General features: G+C 37.9%; 1 protein-coding gene across 2 annotated transcripts in view; it reads left to right on the top strand.

The window, feature by feature from the left end:
* The window catches only part of YME1L1 (YME1 like 1 ATPase), a 44,181-nt gene extending 23,425 nt beyond the window's left edge, over positions 1-20,756 (top strand). For both annotated transcript variants that reach the window (XM_055274977.2, XM_055274978.2), the window contains 12 exons: positions 197-279; positions 5,368-5,458; positions 8,440-8,592; positions 9,468-9,600; positions 11,016-11,078; positions 11,926-12,038; positions 13,107-13,262; positions 14,808-14,959; positions 16,182-16,308; positions 16,394-16,467; positions 17,928-18,014; positions 20,369-20,756. In XM_055274977.2, the coding sequence (XP_055130952.1) occupies positions 197-279; positions 5,368-5,458; positions 8,440-8,592; positions 9,468-9,600; positions 11,016-11,078; positions 11,926-12,038; positions 13,107-13,262; positions 14,808-14,959; positions 16,182-16,308; positions 16,394-16,467; positions 17,928-18,014; positions 20,369-20,512 (1,376 nt within the window). In that variant the 3' untranslated portion in view covers positions 20,513-20,756. The remainder of the gene's footprint in view (positions 1-196; positions 280-5,367; positions 5,459-8,439; positions 8,593-9,467; positions 9,601-11,015; positions 11,079-11,925; positions 12,039-13,106; positions 13,263-14,807; positions 14,960-16,181; positions 16,309-16,393; positions 16,468-17,927; positions 18,015-20,368) is intronic.
* The last annotated feature ends 3,007 nt before the right edge of the window (positions 20,757-23,763 follow it).

Here is a 23,763-nt window from a genome sequence, read left to right as displayed (position 1 = left end):
AGACTCCGTCAAAAAAGAAAAAGGAAAAAAAGAAATCCAGAAGACCTAGTTTCTATTCCTCGCTCTGATTTGATATGTGAAGTTAGGTCACACAGACATTTAATTTTTCTAGGCTTTGCTTTCTTGCATCTAAAAAATAAAGTGATTGGAATGTTATTAATCTATCAAATATAAACATTTCTTTTCTTCCCTTTAGTCCGCTTCCGGACAACAACAGGGCTTGATTCTGCAGTAGATCCTGTCCAGATGAAAAATGTCACCTTTGAACATGTTAAAGGGGTAAGTTAAGAAGACTGCCTTGCCTTCTTCATACATTCTCTAATTGATACTCTGTATAAGGTCGATATTTGATTCTACAGTGTATTGTAGAATAGGTAAAATTGTATCCAAAAGTATTAGAAACATTAGTATTTTGGGATAAATAATAATAGCCAAGGATCAAATCTTGCTTTATGGCAGGGGATATAGTATAATTTATGAAGGAGCAGCCTGGTGTAGTGGAGTGAATGTGGACTTCAGAGTCAAGCTGACTAATGTTTGAAATTCATTTTTATACTTAATAGCTATGAGACCTTGAAGAAATTACTTTAGATCCTGGCAGATAATGTATGTGCTTTACACATAGTGGATATTTAATAAATGGTCCTTCTTTACCTGTACCTCTTACTGATCTTTGTAACTCCACTATCTAAAACATGTTAGACAATATATATTTCTTGAATGAATAGAATAGATAAATGCTAGTTTATAGTCGATTAATTTGTTAAATATTTAATAGTATCTATTAAGTGCTAGGCCCTGTTTTAGCTGCTGGGATGGAATAAATAATCTCTGCGTTCTTAGAGTTTAAACTCTAAAAGCAGTAATTGGACACTGATATGTCATGTAAGAAAAAGTAGAGTATGTTAAAAGAATAAAAGTGTATGGAGGAAAAAGTAGAGCAGGGTAAAGAAGATTAGGAGTTTTCAAAGAAGGCTTACAGTTTTAAATGGAGTGTTCAAGGTGCGATTGATGGAGAAGGTGACATTTGAAAGAAAATCTGAAGGAGAAGATGGAATAAACTGCATTTATCTGAGAAAGGAACATTTCTGACCAAAGGAACAGTTTGAGCAAAGGCTCTGAAGTAATAGAGTGTCTGACTTGTTCATTTTTGAAAGTAGAACTAATAGGATGTCTTATTGGAACGTAGGGTGTAAGAGAAAAGAGGAGTCAAAAAGGACCACAAGATTTTTGGTCTCAACAATTAGAAGGATAGAATTGACATTTACTGAGATTTTTGTTTTTGTTTTTGAGATGGAGTTTTGCTATTGTTGCCCAAGCTGGAGTGCAATGGCGTGATCTTGGCTCAGTGCAACCTCCACCTCCCAGGTTCAAGCGATTCTCCTGCCTCAGCCTCCAGAGTAGCTGGGATTACAGGCGCGAGCCACCATGCCCAGCTAATTTTTTGTGTTTTTAGTAGAAACAGGGTTTTACCATGTTAGCCAGGCTGGTCTCGAACTCCTGACCTCAGGTGATCTGCCTGCCTCGGCCTCCCAAAGTGCTGAGATTACAGGCGTGAGCCACCGTGCCCGGCCTTTAGTGAGGTTTTAAAAGGCTGTGAGTGGAGCAGATCTGGGGGACAAAGGTTAGAAATTTAGTTTTAGGTATGTTAAGTGTGAGAGATACAAATGAAAGTGTTGAGTAACTTGGATATACCACTTTGGAGGTATGGGAGAGGTCTGAGCTAGAATTAAAAATAGGAGATTATATTTATATGTATGTTAATTAAGTCCACATGTTTGAATGAGATCACCCAGGGAGTGAGTGTAACCAGAAGAGAGATCTAAATACTGAGTTATAGAGCACTTAAAGGTTCACAAGACAGAGAAGAGAAGCCAGGAACCAAGGTGAGAAGTAGCTGCCAGTGAGTTAGGTGAGAATGGTATCCTGGAAGAAAATATTTCTATGATGAGGGGAGTGATCAGCGATGTGAAATGTTATTAATGGGCCAAGTGAGAACTAACCATTTGATTTAGCAGTAGGTCATTGGTGTACCTGATAAAAGAGCAATTTTAGTGGAGTCGCAGGGGTTAAATTCCGATTGCAGTGGGTTTACAAGAGGTGGAAAGAAATGAGATGGAATAGAGGATTACAAACAATTCTTGGATTTTGTCTGACAGAAGAGCACAGATAATTTATCTCATAATACAAAATAAAGTTGGAATGTTGGTAAACTGTTAGGTGGGGGGTTATGGAAATTGATAGAATCAAGGTCACCAGCAGAGAGAATATGGTTGGGAGAGGAGGAATGAGTGGTTAATGGAGGAAGTAAGTTGTGTAGGAATAGGAGAATGAATGGAAATGGGAAATAAAACTGTTGGGCTCACTTGAAATTTTGGATCATGAATTTATATTAAGACAAGTCAAAATGAGTGGTTTTTCTACTGATTTTTTTTTATTTTATCTTTTCCAAATGTGAATTCTGCAACTTTAGTACCACACTGTGCTCTTCTCTGTGCTTTGCCATTATATCTGCTCTATTATATTTGATTTCTGAGAACTGTAGTGGCTGGGTAATTATCTTTCAGGAGTGTTTTAGAAGAAATTCTTCTGCAGGAGAGATTTGAAGTACGTGATCTGAGGACTCTTCCAACTCTGAAGAGATTGGTTATGTTATTATTTCTGCTTTTCCTCTTTACTTATTCGTGTCTCTGTTTATACGTAACCATGTTTTTTCAACCTCGACTATTGGGGAATAAGGCATTGGGAATCATGATAGTTTTACAACCAAGTAGTTCTTTCCTTTCCTTTCCAGTTTAAATGGCTATGAACCCTGTTGGAATTGTATAAAGGGAACAATTGAGGAAGAGGTTGGTGCAGTGATTATTTGAAAACTTCAGTCATCAGTGTGGAGGGTCCTTCTCATTGTGTTTGAGGTCTGCATGCCTTTTCTAAATTGAGCCTGTATTAAGGCTGAGGTCAGACAGCATTGTTATTCTCTGCCTGTAATGTACTTACATACTTACTGAATATACCACACTTCTTTTGGAATGAGAGAATTTTTTTTTTTTTTTTTTTTTTTTTTTTTTTTTTTTGAGACAGGGTCTCGCTCTCTTGCCCAGGCTGGAGTGCAATGGCATGATCTTGGCTCACTGCAGCTTTGACCTTCTGGGCTCAAGTGATCCTCGTGCCTTAACCTCCCTTGTAGCTGAGACCACAGGCATGCACCACCACACTTGGCTAATTTTTTAATTTAATTTTTTTATTCTTTCTAGACAGGGTCTGGCTCTGTCATCCAGACTGAAGTGCAGTATTGTGATCTTAGCTCACAACAACCTCCTCCTCCTGGGCTCAAGCCATCCTCCCGCCTCAGCCTCTCAGGTAGCTAGGACTACAGGCATGTGCCCCTATGCCTGGCTAATTTTTGTATTTTTTTTTTGTAGAGTTGGGATTTAGCTGTGTTGCCCAGGCTGGTCTTGATCTCCTGAGCTCAAGTGATCCACCCATCTTTGCCTCCCGAAGTGCTGGGATTATAGGCATGAGCCACCAAGCCCAGCTGATTTATCTTATTCTTTTTTGGGGGGGGTGGGGGAGCGGTGTAGAGACAGAGTTTCACTTTGTTGTCCAGGCTGGTCTCAAACTCCTGAGCTCAGGCAGTCCTCCCATCTCAGCCTCACAAAGTGCTGGGGGTAATAGGCATGAGCCACCATGCCTGTCCTGCAATGTGGGGATTTCTGAGTACTAAACTAAAGCCATGCTGATGACTAAGCATAGTGAAAGTAGACATCACAATTAAGGTAGATCCTTACCAAGTTTTCCATGCTAAAATGAATCAATTTTATAATTGCTGTAAGACCTAAATTTATATAGAGCAAAGTAATTCAGTAGCATTTACCAGAACAGGTTTGCCATTAGGTAGTTCCTGTGACAAATGTTTACCAAATCTCAAAGAGCTTGTATAGGAATGTCATTTCCTTGCCTAGAATTTCTGAATATATGGGCACACTTATATATACAGCCTTAAAAATATTAATAAGGGCTTTTAATAACTTGATTCATTACCTTGATCCCATTAACTATTTTCCTTGATAGATCTTATGTTCCTCAAGTGGGAATTCTCTCGCCACAGAATTTGGAGAGAGAATATAGTTTATTTGAATATTAAATTGTTTAATCTCTTCTTTATTCCTACAACTTGAAATTGGAATTATATCTATTATTTTGACCAAATATATTTTAGTCTTCTTTTAGTACATGGATATTATCTTTCAAGTTCTCTTTTAATAAACTAGCCAAGTCTTTTTTTAACTATAAATTTCATTGAAGTTTAACTGATTCATACAATAGTGCACAAATCCATAAATTTTCACAACGTGTCTGTGTTATAAGTACCCAGCTCAAGAAACAGAACGTTATCAGAAGCCTAGAACCTCCTTGATGCCTCCTTCTGGTTACTAACCTAGGGACAATTTCCTGTCTAATACTATACGTGAATATTCCCTGTTTTTGAATTTTAGATAAATGTAATCCATATAGAATATCCTCTTTTGTATGAGGCTTCTTTTATTCAACATGTTTGTGAGATCTATCTATGTTATTTGGAGTTGAGGTTTATTTATCCTTATTGCATAGTATCCCATTATAAGAATACTACAACACGGAGCAATTATACTATTTTAGGGTGGACATTTGAGTTTATTTCTAGTTTTTGGTTCAAATACAACGGGTGTGACTATTCTTATACAAGTCTCTTGGTGAACATATGTACATGCTTCTCCTGGACCTAGGAGTGGACAAAGCTTTGTTTTCTATTTTTTTAAATACTCTGAAAAGAAAATGCTATGTTTTTAACCATTAACTTGATTAAAACGTTAGTACATTTTTAATTATTTAATCAGAATAACTTTAGATCATTCCAAGTCTAACAAAAAAACATAACTTTGTTCTTTAATAAGTGTAGTATTTCCTGGAAATATGTCTGGGAATTTTTCTTGAAATAATGAGTGAATCTTGACATTAATTGGACATTTTCAGAATGCCCTTTGGCATGAAGCTATGTTTCATGTTTTAGTATGCTCCTCCCTAGGTACTTTCTTTTTAACCCTGTCCAATGTACTTGACTTTTGTTTTCTCACTGAGAAAATGAAAGTTCAGAATGATTTTTTTGGGGATAGTAAGGAGACTTTGCTTAATAGGAAATAATGGTCAGGGGAAAACCCTTTGTGTGTTTTATAAGGGGCCATTTTTGTATGCTTTTTTTACTGAAACAGAGAAGGCCAGGTTAATTCCATATCCAAATTAAATTTATGATTTTCAAAAGGGAAGCCTTGATAATGTAACCAAATGTGTCCATTATCTAAAGTTATTTGGAAAATTGTGTCACTTTAGGTGGAGGAAGCTAAACAAGAATTACAGGAAGTTGTTGAATTCTTGAAAAATCCACAAAAATTTACTATTCTTGGAGGTAAACTTCCAAAAGGTAAGATATCTTTTCTTTACCATGATTTGATGGAAAAAACAAAAACAAAGAAACAAACAAAAAAAACCTATATTACTTTAATTTTAACTGATTAAAGTTTAAGTCTTAATTGCTGTTTTACAAAATAGATGTTCATTCTGAACATACAATTCCACAGCCTTTTTTTTGCCAACTGCAAGTTTTTATATACTTTCAAATTTAAAGTTACAAGAATAGTACATAGAATGCTCCTCATACCCTTTACCTAGACTCACAAATTTTTAATATTTAGCTTCCTTTTTAGACCCAGGCTTGAGTGCAGTGATGCAATCATGGCTCGCTGTAGCCACAACCTCCCGAGTTCAGGCGGCCCTCCCAAGTAGCTGAGACCACAGGTACACACCACCATGCCAGCTAATTTTTGTATTTGTTGTAGAGATGAGGTTACTCCATGTTGCCCAGGCTGCTCTTGAACTCCTGGGCTCAAGCGATCCACTCACTTTGGCCTCCTAAAGTACTAGGACTGCAGGCATGAGCCAGCGCACTCAACCTAGCTCCATTTTAAAAATCATTCACTTTGTCTCTTTATGTATATATAAATATAAAAATTATTTGTAAATAAATAAATTTTTAACTATTTGAGAGTAAATTGTAAACGTAATCACCCCTAAGTGTGTATTTCTTAAGAATAAGGATATTTTCCTACATAACTCCAGAATAATACTAAAATCAGGACATTAGCTGGGTGTGGTGGCTCATGCCTTTAATCCCAGCATTTGAGGAGGTGGAGGCGGGTGGATTACTTGAGATCAGGAGTTCGAGACCGTCTGGTCTTGAACCAGGGGCCATTGGAGTTCCAACCAGCCTGGCCAACATGGTGAAACCCTGTCTCTACTAAAAAAAAAAAAAAATTAGCTGGGCTTGGTGGCAGGTGCCTGTAATCCCAGCTACTCGGGAGGCTGAGGCAGGAGAATCGTTTGCACCTAGGAGGTGGAGGTTGCAGCGAGCCAAGATTGTTCCCACTGCACTCCAGTCTGGGTGACAAAGCAAGACTCTTGTCTCAAAAAAAAAAAAAAAAATAGGACATTTAACGTACATACAAAACCACTATCAAATTTAGAGTCTATATTCAAATTTCAGCATTTGTTCCAATAGTATCCTTTGTAGTGTTGCCCTGATCCCTACCCACTTCCCCAGTTCAGGACCTAATCCAGGATCACAGGTAACATTTAGGCTTTTATTGTTTTTTTTTTTTTTTTAATGAAACAATTCCTAGCCTTTTGTGAGGGATTGGAGAGAAGAGGATCTTTCATGATTTTTACAGTTGCAAAGAGTACTTGCCTAATTATTTATAGAATGTTCTCAGCTTAGCTTTGTCTGATGTTTTCTCATGGTTAACATGACTTTTAATGACTTCATAGTATCCTTCTAATTTATGGTTATATCACAATTTAACCATTTATATTGAATTTTTATATGGTTTCCAGTTTTTTTGCTATTAAGAATAGTGCTGTGTTTCATCTTAATTCAAGGCTTTGCCTGCATGCTTAATTATTTCCTTAGAATAAATTTCTAGAAATGGAATTGGTGAGTTAAAGGATGACACTCCTTTTTAATGCTTGTTTTTATGGTGCCAACTATCTCTACTGAAAATACAGCAGTGTATGAAATTATTTGCAGTAACCTTTGCTAATTTAGGGTACATTTATTAAATCAGTGCTTAATAATGATAACTTTAGCTAATATCACTGGCAAAAGGCTTATCAACATCATGTACTTCCTGATGCTCTAGGAAGGACCCAAGTGATGGCTTATGTGGTGTCCATGCAAAAAGGAATTAAAAAAGAGCACAATTTCAATACAATCATGGGAAAACACTAGAAAAGCCCATATCAGGAGACATTCCACATACCACCTTTACATTTATTTAAACATCACAGAGTGAATGTTTAAAACTATAGAAGTATTAATAGTTACACTCTTCCTCTTTCTAATGACAAGGAGTATTTTAAATCTGTAGAAAATTTGAGTAGTATAAATTTGTAGAAAAATCTTTAGATACCAAGATGTAATCCACAGAAATTAATATGATTTAAACCAGTTAAGTATAACTAAAACGTGACAATACTAGGATAGTCTTAAAGGTATTTTTGAGCTTGAACTTTCTTTAAAATTTTTTTATGTTAAAATGCAGCAAACATGTATGTAAAGAAGTTTTGTTGCTTTTTTAATGTTATATGTATATTTATAAAAACATATAAATCAGGCAATTCTGTTTTTCTAACGTGAAAATCTTTGATATTATGAAAATTTGCAAACATATGGAAAACCTTGAAAGAACAGTACAATTAACATCCATATCCTACCCACTTAGACTCAACAATTGTTAACATTCTGTCATATTTGCTTTCTGTGTTATGTGTGTATTTTTCTCCCTGAACATTTGAAAGAAAACTAAACATCACCTACTTGACATCTAAAGACTTTGTTATACATCACCTAAGAATAAGGACAGTGTCCTAAATAAACATAATAACCTTATCCCACCAAAGAAAATTAACACTATTTCCTTAATATCATGTACGCTCCAGTCTTGTTTAAACGTTTTCACCAAATGTCTCTAGAATATTTTGTTCTTTATGAAAAAGCATCAAATCAAGATTCACTAATTACATTTGGTTGTTCAGTCTTTTAATCTATTTTTACATGAATTTTTATCTTATTTAGTGATAAATGGGTTTATATTTTTTTGCCTCAAGATTCTCCCTGTCATGTCTGTTGTTGATATGGAAACAATATTTATATAATACAGGAACATTACTTTTGGACAGTATTCTGAAGTGAACCATTAGCAGAGACAAGTAGTTTGCTGTGTATCAAAATGTTGGTTATTGGTGTGACCTCAGCCTGAAAATTATATAAATGAATATTTATTTTATAGATTCATATCGAGGGATTTTTTTAAAATACTTTGAATCATTCTTGTTTTCATTTTCTTTTAGGAATTCTTTTAGTTGGACCCCCAGGGACTGGAAAGACACTTCTTGCCCGAGCTGTGGCGGGAGAAGCTGATGTTCCTTTTTACTATGCTTCTGGATCCGAATTTGACGAGATGTTTGTGGGTGTGGGAGCCAGCCGTATCAGAAATCTTTTTAGTACGTTTTGATGTATCTTTCATGCAGTGCTAAATTTTGTTAAAGGAAGTGTGTATCTTACCCTTTCTTTGCTAATTACTTTTTTTCTTCCTTTTTTTAATTTCTATTTTTTGGGGCCTCTGGCTTTGCATGCTAATTAGTTTTGATTGATAGCCAAAATAGCCATTGTGGGACCTTGGTTTGGGTAACTTACTGTATGAATTATGAGAAGAGCTAGTGGAAGTGCAAGATGAAGTTGGAGGCTACCAAAAATCTCTTAGTGAGAGGCCGGGCGCAGTGGCTCACGCCTGTAATCCCAGCACTTTGGGAGGCCGAGGCAGGTGGATCACGAGGTCAGGAGATCGAGACCATCTTAGCTAACACGATGAAAGCCCATCTCTACTAAAAAAATACAAAAAATTAGCCGGGCATGGTGGCGGGCGCCTGTAGTCCCAGCTAGTCGGGAGGCTGAGGCAGGAGAATGGCATGAACCCAGGAGGCAGAGCTTGCAGTGAGCCGATATCGCACCACTGCACTCCAGCCTGGGCGACAGAGTGAGACTCCGTCTCAAAAAAAAATCTCTTAAGTGTTTTTTCATTTTATTCATCAATTTTATAGTATGGAATTAAGGAGTAATTAGCTTCAAACCTGATTGTTTATGATAGTTGTATAGCTAGAAAGAATGAATGCCCAACTGTTTTGTTTTATATCGTTTCTTTGCTATAGTTTTTTCCCCCTGAAGCTACTATTCTTAAGTCAGTAAAAAATGACCTCCTTTTCTTCCAGTGAGTATTTTTTGTTGGCTTTTGACAGTTTTATAGGATTTTAATATTTCTCTCGTTTTGTTCAAAAGTGTTGACTCTTTCAGCTTATTTGAATGTTTTTTGTTTTCTTAGGGGAAGCAAAAGCGAATGCTCCTTGTGTTATATTTATTGATGAATTAGATTCTGTTGGTGGGAAGAGAATTGAATCTCCAATGCATCCATATTCAAGGCAGACCATAAATCAACTTCTTGCTGAAATGGATGGGTAATTGAGTCTTCTTTTTTCTTAGAATATGGTGATGCCTCCCAGCATTTGATATGTGTAGAATTGATCTTATGCAAATTATTTCCATAAGGCATTTCATATCTAGAGATATGAAAAATGTGATGTGTATAGGAAACAGAGTAGTCTCTCATGCAAGAACTCAAGACAAGCTTTTTCTCTCAGTATTGTATTGTTTTCATTACTAATTGGATATTTGAATATCAACTCATTTAATTTATGGTATTTATATTCTTTTTCATTTATTGTTACACTTATGACAGAGAAACAATGATTTATGCTGAGACTAGTAGTCTATTTGAAGAAATACAGTCGTTTCTACATAATTTATGACTAACTTTGAATGTTGTGGCATATTTAAAGCTTACATCAATGTTCATAATATAAGAAGCAAGAGGTGATGTTGTTTTGAAAGAAGTATCTTAAACTCAATATTATTAAGACATTTTGAAACCACATAGGAAGCCCAGGAGCAAATAATTTGAATTGGTATACTTGAAAGTAATTTTTCAAAAATTAACCAGGCACCTAAGCTTTTTATATCAGGTTATCTTTTCCTGCATAGAGCAGATAATTGTGAAGGTATATAGTCACAGATGAACTGGTGGTTTATTATCAGTTTCTTTTCTGTTATTTGATTAATGAAGCCGGGCATGGTTGCTCATGCCTGTAATCCCAGGACTTTTGGAAGCCAAGGTGGGAGGATTGCTAGATGCCAGGAGTTCAAAACCAGCCTGGTCAACATAGCAAGACCCTATCTCTACTAAAAATAAAAATAGTCACCGGGCACAGTAGCTCAAGTCTATAATCCTAGCACTTTGGGAGGCTGAGGCAGGTGGATCACTTGAGGTCAGGAGTTCAAGACCAACCTCGCCAACATGGTGAAACCCCGTCTAAAACTAAAACCCCGTCTAAAACTAAAAATACAAGAATTATCTGGGCGTGGTGGCAGGCGCATGTAATCCTGGCTACTCAGGAAGCTGAGACATGAGAATTGCTTGAACCTGGGAGATGGAGGTTGCAGTGAGCGCCATTGTACTCCAGCCTGGGTGACAGTGAGACTCCGTCTCAAAAAAAAAAAAAAAAAAATAGTGGCTTATACCTAGAAATTGGGGGGGAAAGATTTAAAAATAAATAAAAAATAAAAAAATAAATTAGTCAGATATGTTGGCATGCACCTGTCGTTCCAGCTACTTGAGAGGTTGAGGCAGAAGGTTCACTTCAACCCAGGAGTTGAGGCAGCAGTGAGCTACGATCATACTGGTGCGCTCAAGCCGAGGCCACAAAGCAAGTCCTAGTCTCAAAAAAAAGAAAACAAACCAGTTTTGTGTAGAGCATTTCTATATGTGTGCTGTGCTTCAGTGTTAGTAAAAGATACTTTTTTTTTTCCTATATAGTTTTAAACCCAATGAAGGAGTTATCATAATAGGAGCCACAAACTTCCCAGAGGCATTAGATAAGTAAGTATTAAAAGAAGATTTTTGTGAAGTACTGTTACATGCTACAAAATTATGCTGAAAGAAGTCCATTGCAAAAGATCACATCAACGTTGTATGATTCCATTTATATGCAATATCCAGAATAAACAAATTCACAGAGACAAATTGGGTTAGCGGTTACCAGAGGTTAGGGAGAATGGGGAATGGCTGTCATTGGATATGGGATTTCTTTGGGGGGGATGGGAATATTCTAAAATTAGATTGTGGTGATGGTTGTACAATTCTGAATATATTAAAAACCACAGAAGTATCCACTTTAAATTCTGTTACGTGAATTACATCTCAATAAAACTTAAAATATTTATTTGTTATATGTCACAAAAGTTGTATGTAGAGAGGATTTTTAAAATAAATTCACTGTAGTATTATAACTAGGTTTAAAGTTACTAGGAAAAAAAATTTATTGTAGAAGGTATTCATATTTTCATTTGATCCGTAGTTTGTCACTGCCTAAGACTCTAGTCTAACATTCTGTACTTAGCAGTTGAGATGGATGTGTGGTTCTCATAATAGTTTGTTGTGGAATTATTTGTTCCTGGACTGAATTACTTGCATGCTTTTGTTTCTGAGGGGTAGGCTACCTAGGTACACATGTGTATCTAAATGAACCTTTGTTCTACTTTCTGTTTATTGACACTGTTACTTGAGCCATGTTTTAAAAGGAACTATCTGAATATTTATGTACAAAACTCCATCTGCACTCTGGCTGCCACTGGCTTCCCAGTCATGTCATTAGGGTGTCAGTCCTGTTGAATTTGAGCTTAAATAGTTTATTAATTTATATTTTCCTTCTGCATTCTTCCTGTAGTGCCTTAATACGTCCTGGTCGTTTTGACATGCAAGTTACAGTTCCAAGGCCAGATGTAAAAGGTCGAACAGAAATTTTGAAATGGTATCTCAATAAAATAAAGTTTGATCAATGTAAGTCTAATTCTATCAAAACAAACATTTGTCATTTCTATAAAGTTGTAATATACCACTCACCCTGTTTGTGGTCCTTTCATGATAAATGTATTAATATTAAAAGACCAGTTCATTTTTGTCTTTTTTTTTTCCCATTAGTATGTTCATTTAAAAGTCCATTCCTTAGTGTATATACAGGAGATTCTATTGTTTTGAACCCTGATTCTAAAGAAAGGTTTTTTTAGAGTATTCAGACAGATAATATTTGAGGATATATACACACACACACACACACACACACACACACACACACACACTTTTTTAAGATGAATGTAAAATGCAAAACAATTTTAAAAAGCTGCAGAAACAGTAACTCATGATATAGTCAGTGTGGGGCCAAAAGAGAAGAAAGCAAATTATAAAACAAAACACATGGAAATTTATTACCCACTTGAGTAATAAATGAAATTATTAAAGCTGCAGTAGTTTCAGAGATAGCTGTATCAATTCATTGAACTATACATGTTTCCTATAATAAGGGCAACTTTTATGTCCAAAGTATTTCCAGATGAAATTCAGAGAAAAAAATGACTAAACTATGGCTCAGAATAGCTAGCTATTTTCTTTTTTCCCTCAGAATGTGAGGTGTTTTTTTTATTTTTTTTTTATTTGAGACGAGAGTTTTGCCGTTTTTGCCCAGGCTGGAGTGGAATGGCACAATCTTGGCTTACTGCAACCTCCACCTCCTGGGTTCAAGTGATTCTTCTGCCTCAGCCTTCTGAATAGCTGGGATTACAGGTGCATGCCACAATGCCCAGCTAATTTTTGTATTTTTAGTAGAGATGGGGTTTCACCATGTTGGTCTGGCTGGTCTCAATTTTTGTATTTTTAGTAGAGATGGGGTTTCACCATGTTGGTCTGACTGGTCTCGAACTCCTGTCCTCAGGTGATCTGCCTGCCCCAGCCTCCCAAAGTGCTGGGTTTACTGGCATGAGCCAATGCACCCAGTCGGAATGTGAGTTCTTTGTGAAGAGCTTTCTTTTACCTGTTTTAGACTTTTAACGTTGTGTTCTTTTTTTACATTAGCTGTTGATCCAGAAATTATAGCTCGAGGTACCGTTGGCTTTTCTGGAGCAGAGTTGGAGAATCTTGTGAACCAGGCTGCATTAAAAGCAGCTGTTGATGGAAAAGAAATGGTTACCATGAAGGAGCTGGAGTTTTCCAAAGACAAAATTCTAATGGGTAGCTTTCCTTTCTTTTTTTTTTCTGTCTTTTACTTTTCATTGTGTTAGATAATTCATTTAGGGGCAAATACTGTATTCAAACAACTAAAGCCATGGCTGTGTTGAATCTAATCTTACTTTAAAACTTCAGTGTCTGGGTTTTCAAGATTTGTAATAAATGATTTTACAAAATTCCCAATTTAACAGTCAAACAAATGCCATTACACTGTAACATTTTCTTGACAGTACTCTTGTCTGTGATACAGAACTGATTTTATAGTGTACCATATTTATTAGTTTTGTCTCTTTCTTAGAAAAGTGATGGGAACATGAAAATATATACTTGACAACACCACAGTTTGGCCTCTTATGAAACAAATATATTCTAGTGGCTTATATAATTATATAGTTAAATTGGTAGTGGGGAGATGAGGCACGCATACATTTCCTCTTATCAGACATTGCTGCTAAAAAGGATAGTTAACTTTATTCTGTGCTTAATTTCGATTTTAAATCTTGGATTGGCTTAAAAGCACATTAGTTATGATATTCTTGTTAAATTGGAAGTTTATTTTATAGAAATGGAAATAAGTTTTCCCTTTTGAATTAAGATGATAGTTTTGACAGTTTTGGTTTTCAGATAAATTGTTAAAGTTTATATGTGTTACGGAATGAATTCTGCCCATTTAAAAAAACTTTTACTCTTTAGACTGGGTGTGGTGGCTCACACCTGTAATCCCAGCACTTTGGGAGGCCAAGGCAGGAGGACCGTTTGAGCCCAGAATTGTTGGAGTTCAAGATCAGCTGGGCAACATAGCGAGACTCCATCTCTACCAATTTTAAAAATTAGCTGTGCGGGGCGGCATGCGCCTGTGGTCCCATCTACTTGGGAGTCTGAGGTGGGAGGATTGCTTAAGTCCAAGAAGTTAAAGCTACAGTGAGCCATGATCATGCCACTGTACTCCAGCCTGGGTTACAGACCCTGTTTAAAAAGAAACAAAATTACTGAAAATTACTAAAGCTAGGTGCAATGGCACATGACTATAATCCCAGCACTTTGGGAAGCTGAGGTGGGCGGATTGCTTGAGGCTAAGAGTTCAAGGTTAGAGTGAGCTATAATAAGAATGACTTTAAGGAGAATGAGTTTTTTGTTTTATAATATTAATCCCATATCAGACACATTCACCTCTCAGTATCCACTGAGGGGGTGAGGATTGGTTCCAGGACCCGTGTGGATACCAAAATTCAAGGATGCTCGAGTGTCTTTTATAAAATGGTGTACTATTTGCATATACCTACATAATTCTCCTGTATACTTTAAATCATCTCTAGATTACTAATATAAATGCTCTGTAAATAGTTGTTATAATATATATATTTTTCATTTGTATTATTTTTTATTGTTCCTCTTCCCCATACTTTTAATCCTTATTTGGTTGAATCTATGGATGCAGAATCTGCTGATAGGAAGAGTGGAGTGTATTTGATGTGCAGACAAGAATGTGTTTTGTTGATTTAAATATACCTTTCTAATGGAGTATTTACTCAATTAAATTTATCTTAGGGCCTGAAAGAAGAAGTGTGGAAATTGATAACAAAAACAAAACCATCACAGCGTATCATGAATCTGGTCATGCCATTATTGCATATTACACAAAAGATGCAATGCCTATCAACAAAGCTACAATCATGCCACGGGGGCCAACACTTGGACATGTAAGTTTTTTGTAGTGTCTCGCCCTGTCACCCAGGCTGGAGTGTAATGGCGCGATCTCAGCTCACTGCAACCTCTGCCTTCCGGATTCAAACGATTCTTTCACCTCACCCTCCCAAGTAGCTGGGATTACAGGTGCCCACCACCACGCCCAGCTAATTTTTGTATTTTTAGTAGAGATGGGTTTCACCATTTTGGCCAGGCTGCTCTAGAACTCCTGACCTCAGGTGATCCACCTGCCTCAGTCTCCCAAAGTGCTGGGATTACAGGCGTGAGCCACCATGGCCTGCCTAATTCTTGAATATCTAATTTCTCTGCTGCCCCAAAAGGGAAAACATTATGTTTTGTAGTAACTGATTCAGTAGTTTCTCTAAGATTTTTCTCATTTAGTACAAATTTATCAGATCTTTCAACATTGTAGACATTTAAAAAGTTTCTATGCTCCTGGGGAGAAAACAGTCCTATTGCAGCATTATCCACCTATTGTTGTTGCTTTATAAAGGATTTTCTTATTCTCTATTTGCTGGTTTTTCATCAGTTCCCTGATGACCAGCTTTCAGCAACATGGTATAAAGTACTTTAGTGAGAACTAAATTATAATTCTGGTTTGTATTTTTTTATTTTGCCCAGTCTTATGGTGCTGAAATTCTGGTATTTAATGTAACTATATCAGAACTGTATCTGAATTTCTTTTTTTTTAATTTTTATTTTATATTGATGGGGTCTCATGATGTTGCCCAGGCTAGTCTCAAACTCCTAGGCTCAAGTGATCCCACCTCAGCCTCCCAAAGTGCTGAGACTACAGGTATGAGCCACTGCACCCAGCCTGTATCTGAATTTCTTTCATTACATTTTATTTTATTTTAATTTAATTTTGTTTTATTTTATTTATTTTATTTTATTTTTGAGATGGAGTTTCACTCTTGTTGCCCAAGCTAGAGTGCAATGGCGTGATCTCAGCTCTCTGCAACCTCCATCTGCTGACTTCAAGTGAGTCTTCTGCCTCAGCCTCCCAAGTAGTTGGAATTACAGGCATGCACCACTATGCCTGCCTAATTTTGTATTTTTAGTAGAGATAGGGTTTCTCCATGTTAGTCAGGCTGGTCTCGAACTCCCAACCTCAGGTGATCCACCCACCTCGGCCTCCCAAAGTGCTGGGATTCAGGCGTTAGCCACTGCACCTAGCCTCTTTCCTTTTTATCTGACTGATTTTTAATTGTCTAGGTGTCCCTGTTACCTGAGAATGACAGATGGAATGAAACTAGAGCCCAGCTGCTTGCACAAATGGATGTTAGTATGGGAGGAAGAGTGGCAGAGGAGCTTATATTTGGAACTGACCATATTACAACAGGTTAGCTTTAAAGAATGGCTTTAGTTCAAATTACATGTGGTCTTAAAGATATTTTTAAAAATGGTATGTTTTTATTTTATTTTAGGTGCTTCCAGTGATTTTGATAATGCCACTAAAATAGCAAAGCGGATGGTTACCAAATTTGGAATGAGTGAAAAGGTAATAGATTTTTTTAATCCTTTTCATCTATCAAATTACACGTCAAGTGTTGATTTGAGAGATGGTTCTGATTATAAATTGATAATATTCACTTTTTCTCTCTCTCACTCCAAATGGATTTGAGGCTCTTTATTCTGAACATTGTTATTCTCTGAATAAAGAAAATGGAGCCTTCTCTTAGCTGCTCAGAATGAGCTGCCCAGATAGTAACTATTACTTCATGAGTTAACTAAGTGATAAAGCAAGGTGAATTCCTTAGCTTTTCCATGTGGCATGAAAGAGCCTACTTTCTAAGTTTGGTTACTTTACTGTTTCCCTATATTTCATATTTTCATCTTGTCATTGTTCCTTGAAGCCCTACTATACTCTGTGAATTATGGATTTCTATATTTGAAGTAGCTGCCAAGGTTTTTTAAGAAAGTACTGAGAACCAGACTTAAAATGATTTTAGGCTGGGCGCTGTGGCTCACACCTGTAATCCCAGCACTTTGGGAGGCTAAGGAGACTGGATTGCTTGAGCCCAGGAGTGAGTTCTGGACCAGCCTGGGCAACATGGCATAACCCCATCTCTAAAAAAATACAAAAATTAGCCAGGTATGGTGGTGTGTACCTGTAGTCTCAGCTACCTGGGAGTCTGAGGTGGGAGGATTCTCTGAACCCAGGAGGTCGAGGCTACAGTGAGTCCACTGTACTCTACCCTGGGTGACAGAGCAAGACCCTGTCTCCAAAAATAAAAAATAAAAAAGATTTTAAATGTTCTCTCTTGCTCATACTTTTACTGTTTTGATATTAGTGTCTTTTTGCTTCTTTGTTTTTGAGACGGAGTCTTGCTCTGTTGCCCAGGCCGTAGTGCAGTGGCGCGATGTTGGCTTACTGCAGCTACCGCCTCCCAGGTTCAAGCGATTCTTCTGCCTCAGCCTCCCAAGTAGCTGGGATTACAGTCACCTGCCACCATGCCTTTCTAAATGTTAGTCTTTATACTTTCAGAAGAATGTGGAAATTTCTTTGCCCTCAAATGCAGTTTTTATTTTTATTTTTTTGGAGACGGAGTCTCACTCTGTCACCTAGGCTGGAGTGCAGTGGCACAATGTCAGCTTACTGCAGCCACCGCCTCCTGGGTTCAAGCAATTCTCCTGCCTCAGCCTCCTGACTAGGTGTGATTACAGGCACGTGCTGCCATGCCCAGCTATTTTTTGTGTTTTTAGAAGAAATGGCGTTTCTCCATGTTTCCAGGCTGGTCTTGAACTCCTAACCTCAGGTGATCCACCCGCCTCGGCCTCCCAAAATCCTAGGATTACAGGTGTGAGCCACGATGCCCAGCCTCAAATGCAGTTTTCTATTGTACTTCTTTCTTGTCCCCCGTATATTTGTTTCCTTATATATAGGATAGTACTTTCTCTTTCAAATTTGTTGGTGTTTGGGGGTTTTCTGTTCAATTACTTTCTTCCTTTTGGTTTTAGCTTGGAGTTATGACCTACAGTGATACAGGGAAACTAAGTCCAGAAACCCAATCTGCCATCGAACAAGAAATAAGAATCCTTCTAAGGGTAATAATATTTTTTCGTGCTTATTTATTTTCTTAGGAACAATGTGCTTAAATAGTTAGGTTCTTAAAACATAATAGCTGAAGGCCCTCTGTTCACTAGAAACATCATTTTATAAAATAAAGATAATAGTCACCGTGGTGTCTGGGGAAAAAATTTAAAAATAAAGATAATAGGTGCAGCATTTCAGCAATGATTTAAATGTTATTAAGGCACCTCTCTGTTCATGAACCTGGACATGGGCTAAGAACAGTTCTATATTGCTTGGTTGTAAAAATTCAATTCTCAGGATGAGGGACAAAATAACTACATATTAGGTATTAGGTACAGTGTACACTATGTAGGTACGGATACACTAAAATCCCAGACTTTACCACTATACAATTCATCCATGTAACCAAAAACCACTTGTACCCCATAAGCTGTTGAAATAAAATATATATAAAATTTTATATATATATAAAATTCAATTGTACTTTAGCTGCAAAACTGTAAGAGGTAATAGAATGGGAAGAGTATTGTTTATTGAGTCTCTGACATGTATTCAACAAATAATTTTTTTTTTTTTTTTTTTTTTGATATGGTGTCTTGCTCTGTTGCCCAGGCTGGAGTGCAGTGGCATGATCTCGGCTCACTGCAACCTAAGAAATAAGTTTAGTAGGTGTTTTATTGTTTGTTTTTTGTGGGTTTTGTCATTTTTTTTTAAGGGGATGGGTCTTGACTCCTGGGCTCAAGTCAGCCTCCCAAGTAGCTGGGGCTACAGGCACACACCACTGTGCCTAGCTCTATGATTTCAGTTTTTTGTTTTTGTTTTTTCTTTTTTTTTTTTTTTTTTTTTTTTGAGACAGAGTTCCGCTCTTGTTGCCCAGGCTGGAGTGCAATAGTGCTATCTTGGCTCATTGCAACTTCCGCCTTCTGGGTTCAAGTGATTCTCCTGCCTCAGCCTTCTGAGTAACTGGAATTACAGGCATGTGCCATCATGCCTGGCTAATTTTTTGTATTTTTAGTAGAGACAGGGTTTCACTGTGTTGGCCAGGCTGATCTCAAACTCTTGACCTCAGGCGATCCAACCACTTCGGCCTCCCAAAGTGCTGGGATTACAGGCGTGAGCCACTGCGCCCGGCCCAATTTCAGTTTTATGTATGTTGAATTTGAGACATCTTAGTTGGAAATAGATGTGGGGACTTAGTGGAGAGATTGGTTATGTATTGCATTTGAATGTTGAAGCTACCCATTCATGAAGGCAGGTCTTTTTTTTTTTTTTTTTTGAGACAGCATCTTGCCCTGTCACCCAAGCTGGAGTGCAGTGCTGTGATCTTGGCTCATTGCAACCTCTGTCTCCCAAGCTCAAGTGATCCTCCCACCTCAGCCTCCTGAGTAGCTGGGACTATAAGCGCATGCTGCCATGCCTAGCTAATTTTGTTATTTTTTGTAGAGAGCATTTCACTATGTTACCCAGGCTGGTGTCGAACTCCTGGGCTCAAACGATCCACCTGCCTTGGCCTCCCAAAGTGCTGGGATTACAGGTGTGAGCCACCACACCCAGCCAGGCAGGTTTTAAGGGTAAGACTGACCAGCCTGGGCAACATGGCAAAACCCCATCTCTACAAAACATAGAAAAATTAGCTGGGCATGGTGGTTCATGCCTGTAGTCCCAGCTACTTGGGCTGAGGTGGGAGGATCACCTGAGTCCAGGGAGGTTGAGGCTGTAGTGAGTTGTGATTGCCTCACTTCACTCCAGCCTGAGCAACAGTGAGACTGAAAAAAAAAAAAGAGAGAGAGAGAGCAACAGAGCTGAGTGCCAAAGTCTTTAGTGAATAAAGACTATGTTTGCACAATGAAGACGGTTGGATAGCTCCATAGTCAAATGGCCTCGACTTCAACAGAATAGGAAGAGTGCATTATATAAGAGGGTAGGTTAGTAATGGTCTGAAAGAGGTGACGGGAACAAAGAGCTCAGCTGTTTACTGTGAAGTATCTAGGGTAAACATGACCAAATAGCACTTGAGAGGGCTTAGGGAATGCAGTCTCCACAGGAGGGACCATGGGTTTGATTATTTCAAGAAAGTAGAGGGAATGCTTTAGAGTAGTTAAAGATACAGAAAGTTTGTATGATGGAAGGGTTTAGAGAGTGTTATAGAAGAGGTGGTCTCTGCCTTCTCAGGGTTTATTCTCTTTTCCTTACTATTTATGTTACAATGCACAAATTACTGTAGAATCAAGATTCTACATGATTTTATAAATATAAACAGATTTCATATTTTTTAGGGTACATGAAGTTTTTCTTTCTCTTCCCATTGACTGGTTTTTGCATCCCTGCATTTGCTGCTGCTTACGTATCTCCTTTTCTATTTCAGGACTCATATGAACGAGCAAAACATATCTTGAAAACTCATGCGAAGGAGCATAAGAATCTCGCAGAAGCTTTATTGACCTATGAGACTTTGGATGCCAAAGAGATTCAAATTGTTCTTGAGGGGAAAAAGTTGGAAGTGAGATGATAACTCTCTTGATATGGATGCTTGCTGGTTTTATTGCAAGAATATAAGTAGCATTGCAGTAGTCTACTTTTACAACGCTTTCCCCTCATTCTTGACGTGGTGTAATTGAAGGGTGTGAAATGCTTTGTCAGTCATTTGTCACATTTATCCAGTTTTGGTTATTCTCATTATGACACCTATTGCAAATTAGCATCCCATGGCAAATATACTTTGAAAAAATAAAGAACTGTCAGGATTGAAAACAGCTCGTTTGAGGAATGTCAGTTATTAAGTTGAAAGTAACTAATGATTTTATGTTTGGTTACTCTACTAGATGTGATAAAAATTGTGCCTTTAGCCTTCTATATACATCAGTGGAAACTTAATTAAGATGCAGTAATTATGTTCCAGATTGACCGCGAATGAAATGTTTTTTAATCTAAATGTAGAGAAGTTGGGATCAAAAGCAGTCTCGGAAACACACAGCCAGGCATGTAGCCTTTTGGCATGGTGCCGTGGCTCACACCTGTAATCCCAGCACTTTGGGAGGCTGAGGCGGGTGGATCGCTTGAGGCCAGGAGTTTGAGACCAGCCTGGCCAACGTGGTGAAATGCTGTCTATACTAAAATACAAAAAAATAGGGCTGGGCGCGGTTGCTCACGCCTGTAATCCCAGCATTTTCAGAGGCCAAGGCGGGCAAATCACCTGAGGTTGAGAGTTTGAGACCAGCCTGGCCAACATGGTGAAACGCCATTTCTACTAAACATGCAAAAATTACCTGGGCATGGTGGCAGGTGCCTATAATCCCAGCTACTCTGGGGGCCAAGGCAGGAGAATTGCTTGAGCCTGGGAGAATTGCATTGAGCCGAGATCATGCCACTGCACTCCAGCCTGGGCAACAGAGCAAGACTCTGCCTCAAAAAAAAAAATTAAAATAAATTTAAATACAAAAAAAAAAAATAGCCAGGTGTGGTGGTGCATGCCTGGAATCCCAGCTACTTGAGAGGCTGAGGCACGAGAATTGCTTGAACCCGGGAGGTGGAGGTTGCAGTGAGCCAAGATCACAAGAGCCACTGCACTCCAGCCTGGGTGACAGAGTGAGACTCCGTCTCAAAAAAAATTTTTAAATAAAAGATTATAACCTTTCAGAAATGCTGTGTGCATTTTCATGTTCTTTTTTTGAGCATTACTGTCACTCTCCCTAATGAAATGTACTTCAGAGAAGCAGTATTTTGTTAAATAAATATATAACCTCATTCTGAATGATGTCCCTCATTTTGACTATAATTATGCTTGGTTTCAAAAGCAAAATTAAACAAAAATCTGAGTCCCCTCTGAAGTGAACTTTGTGTTACCCTGTGTCAGAAATGCCAAGTTGTGTTTACTTTTCATTAAGATTTTGTGAATATGAACATGCTGTTATAGGATTTACAGATGAATATTTAACTCAATAGAAAAATTATTTTAGAGCACATTGTATTGGTATTACAACCAGATTATATTCTTGACATTGACTTTATTAAAATTATCTACAATTTCCTAATAACTTAAGCTGTATATGGTCTTCATTGAAAACAGATATTGTTACAGGAAGGCTGTTACATTATATTCTTGACCTTTTGGTTGATAATCTTAAATCTTACGTAATTTCAAACTGGCAGAAATGTTGCCAGCATAATACATGGGTCTTTCATATACCCTGCATCCAGATTTACCAATTGTTTTCATTCCGCCCGTTTTTTATTGCCCCAAACCTGTTCTGTCTCCCTCTCTGTATGTACATACATACACGTATAAAATATTGATAAAGTCTTATCTGTCTTAAATTTTTTTACATATTTGTTGAGGTATAATTTACATATGATAAAATTCATTGTAAATGTAGAGTTAAAAGATGTTATGTGTGTAATCATCACCACAATTAGATTTTAGAACATTTCCATCACCCAAAACATTGTCATGCAAGTGTGTGGATTAATTTTTTAAGAAACTTATGAACTATTTTCAAAGTGTTCTAACTAGCAATGTAGGAGGGTTATAGTTTCTCCACATCTTTTGCAGTGCTTATAGTCTGCCTTTATAATTATGGCCATTCTAGTGGACCACTCATATCCGAATTAATCTCATCCAAGTTAGATCATTTCTCTAGTGACTTAAGATGCTGAGCATCTTCTGTGCTTATTGGCCATTTGTGTATCTTCTTTGGCGAAGTGTCTATTCAGATCTTTTACTTCCTTTTAATTGGGTTGTCTTGTTCTTACGAGTTATAAAAGATATATTCTGAATGCAAGTCCTTTATCAGATGGATCTTGATTTTTTTTTTTTTTTTTTTTTTTTTGAGACGAGTCTGGCTCTGTTTCCCAGGCTGGAGTGCAGTGGCACAATCTCGGCTCACTGCAAGCTCCACCTCCCGAGTTCACGCCATTCTCCTGCCTCAGCCTCCCGAGTAGCTGGGACTGACTACAGGCGCCGGCCACCACGCCCGGTTAATTTTTTGTATTTTTAGTAGAGATGGGGTTTCACCGTGTTAGCCAGGATGGTCTCCATCTCCTGACCTCGTGACCCACCCGCCTCAGCCTCTCAAAGTGCTGAGATTACAGGCGTAAGCCACCGCGCCTGGCCGGGTCTTGCTTTTTGTTGTTGTTGGTTTTTTTTTGTTGTTTTTTGCTCTGTCGCCCAGGCTAGAGTGCAGTGGCGTGATCTCCGCTCACTGCAAGCTCTGCCTCCCGGGTTCACGCCATTCTCCTGCCTCAGGCTCCGGAGTAGCTGGGACTACAGGCGCCCGCCACCATGCCCGACTTATTTTTTGTTTTGTATTTTTAGTAGAGACAGGGTTTTACCATGTTCGCCAGGATGGTCTCGATCCCCTGACCTCGTGATCCACCCGCCTCAGCCTCCCAAAGTGCTATTCTTTTGCTATTTTTTTTTTCTCATACCTAAAGAGATCTGCTGTTCCTCCTTTCTTACCTTCTTTTGCTTTAAATAATTGGAACTACTGGCTGGGCGCAGTAACTCACCTGTAATCCCAGCACTTTAGGAGGCTGAAGTAGGCAGATCACTTGAGGCCAGGAGTTTGAAACAAGCCTGGCCAACATGACGAAACCCCGTCTCTACCTAAAATACAAAAATTAGTTGTGCGTGGTGGTGCATGCTTGTAATTGCATCTATTCGAGTAGCTGAGGCAGGAGAATCACTTGAACCTGGGAGGCAGAGGTTGCAGTGAGCTGAGATCATGCCAGTATACTCCAGCCTGGGTGACAGAGCAATACACC

This window comes from Symphalangus syndactylus, chromosome 4 (assembly GCF_028878055.3).
Source record: "Symphalangus syndactylus isolate Jambi chromosome 4, NHGRI_mSymSyn1-v2.1_pri, whole genome shotgun sequence".
Lineage (NCBI taxonomy): Eukaryota > Metazoa > Chordata > Mammalia > Primates > Hylobatidae > Symphalangus > Symphalangus syndactylus.
This window is presented reverse-complemented; position numbering and strand designations above follow the sequence as displayed.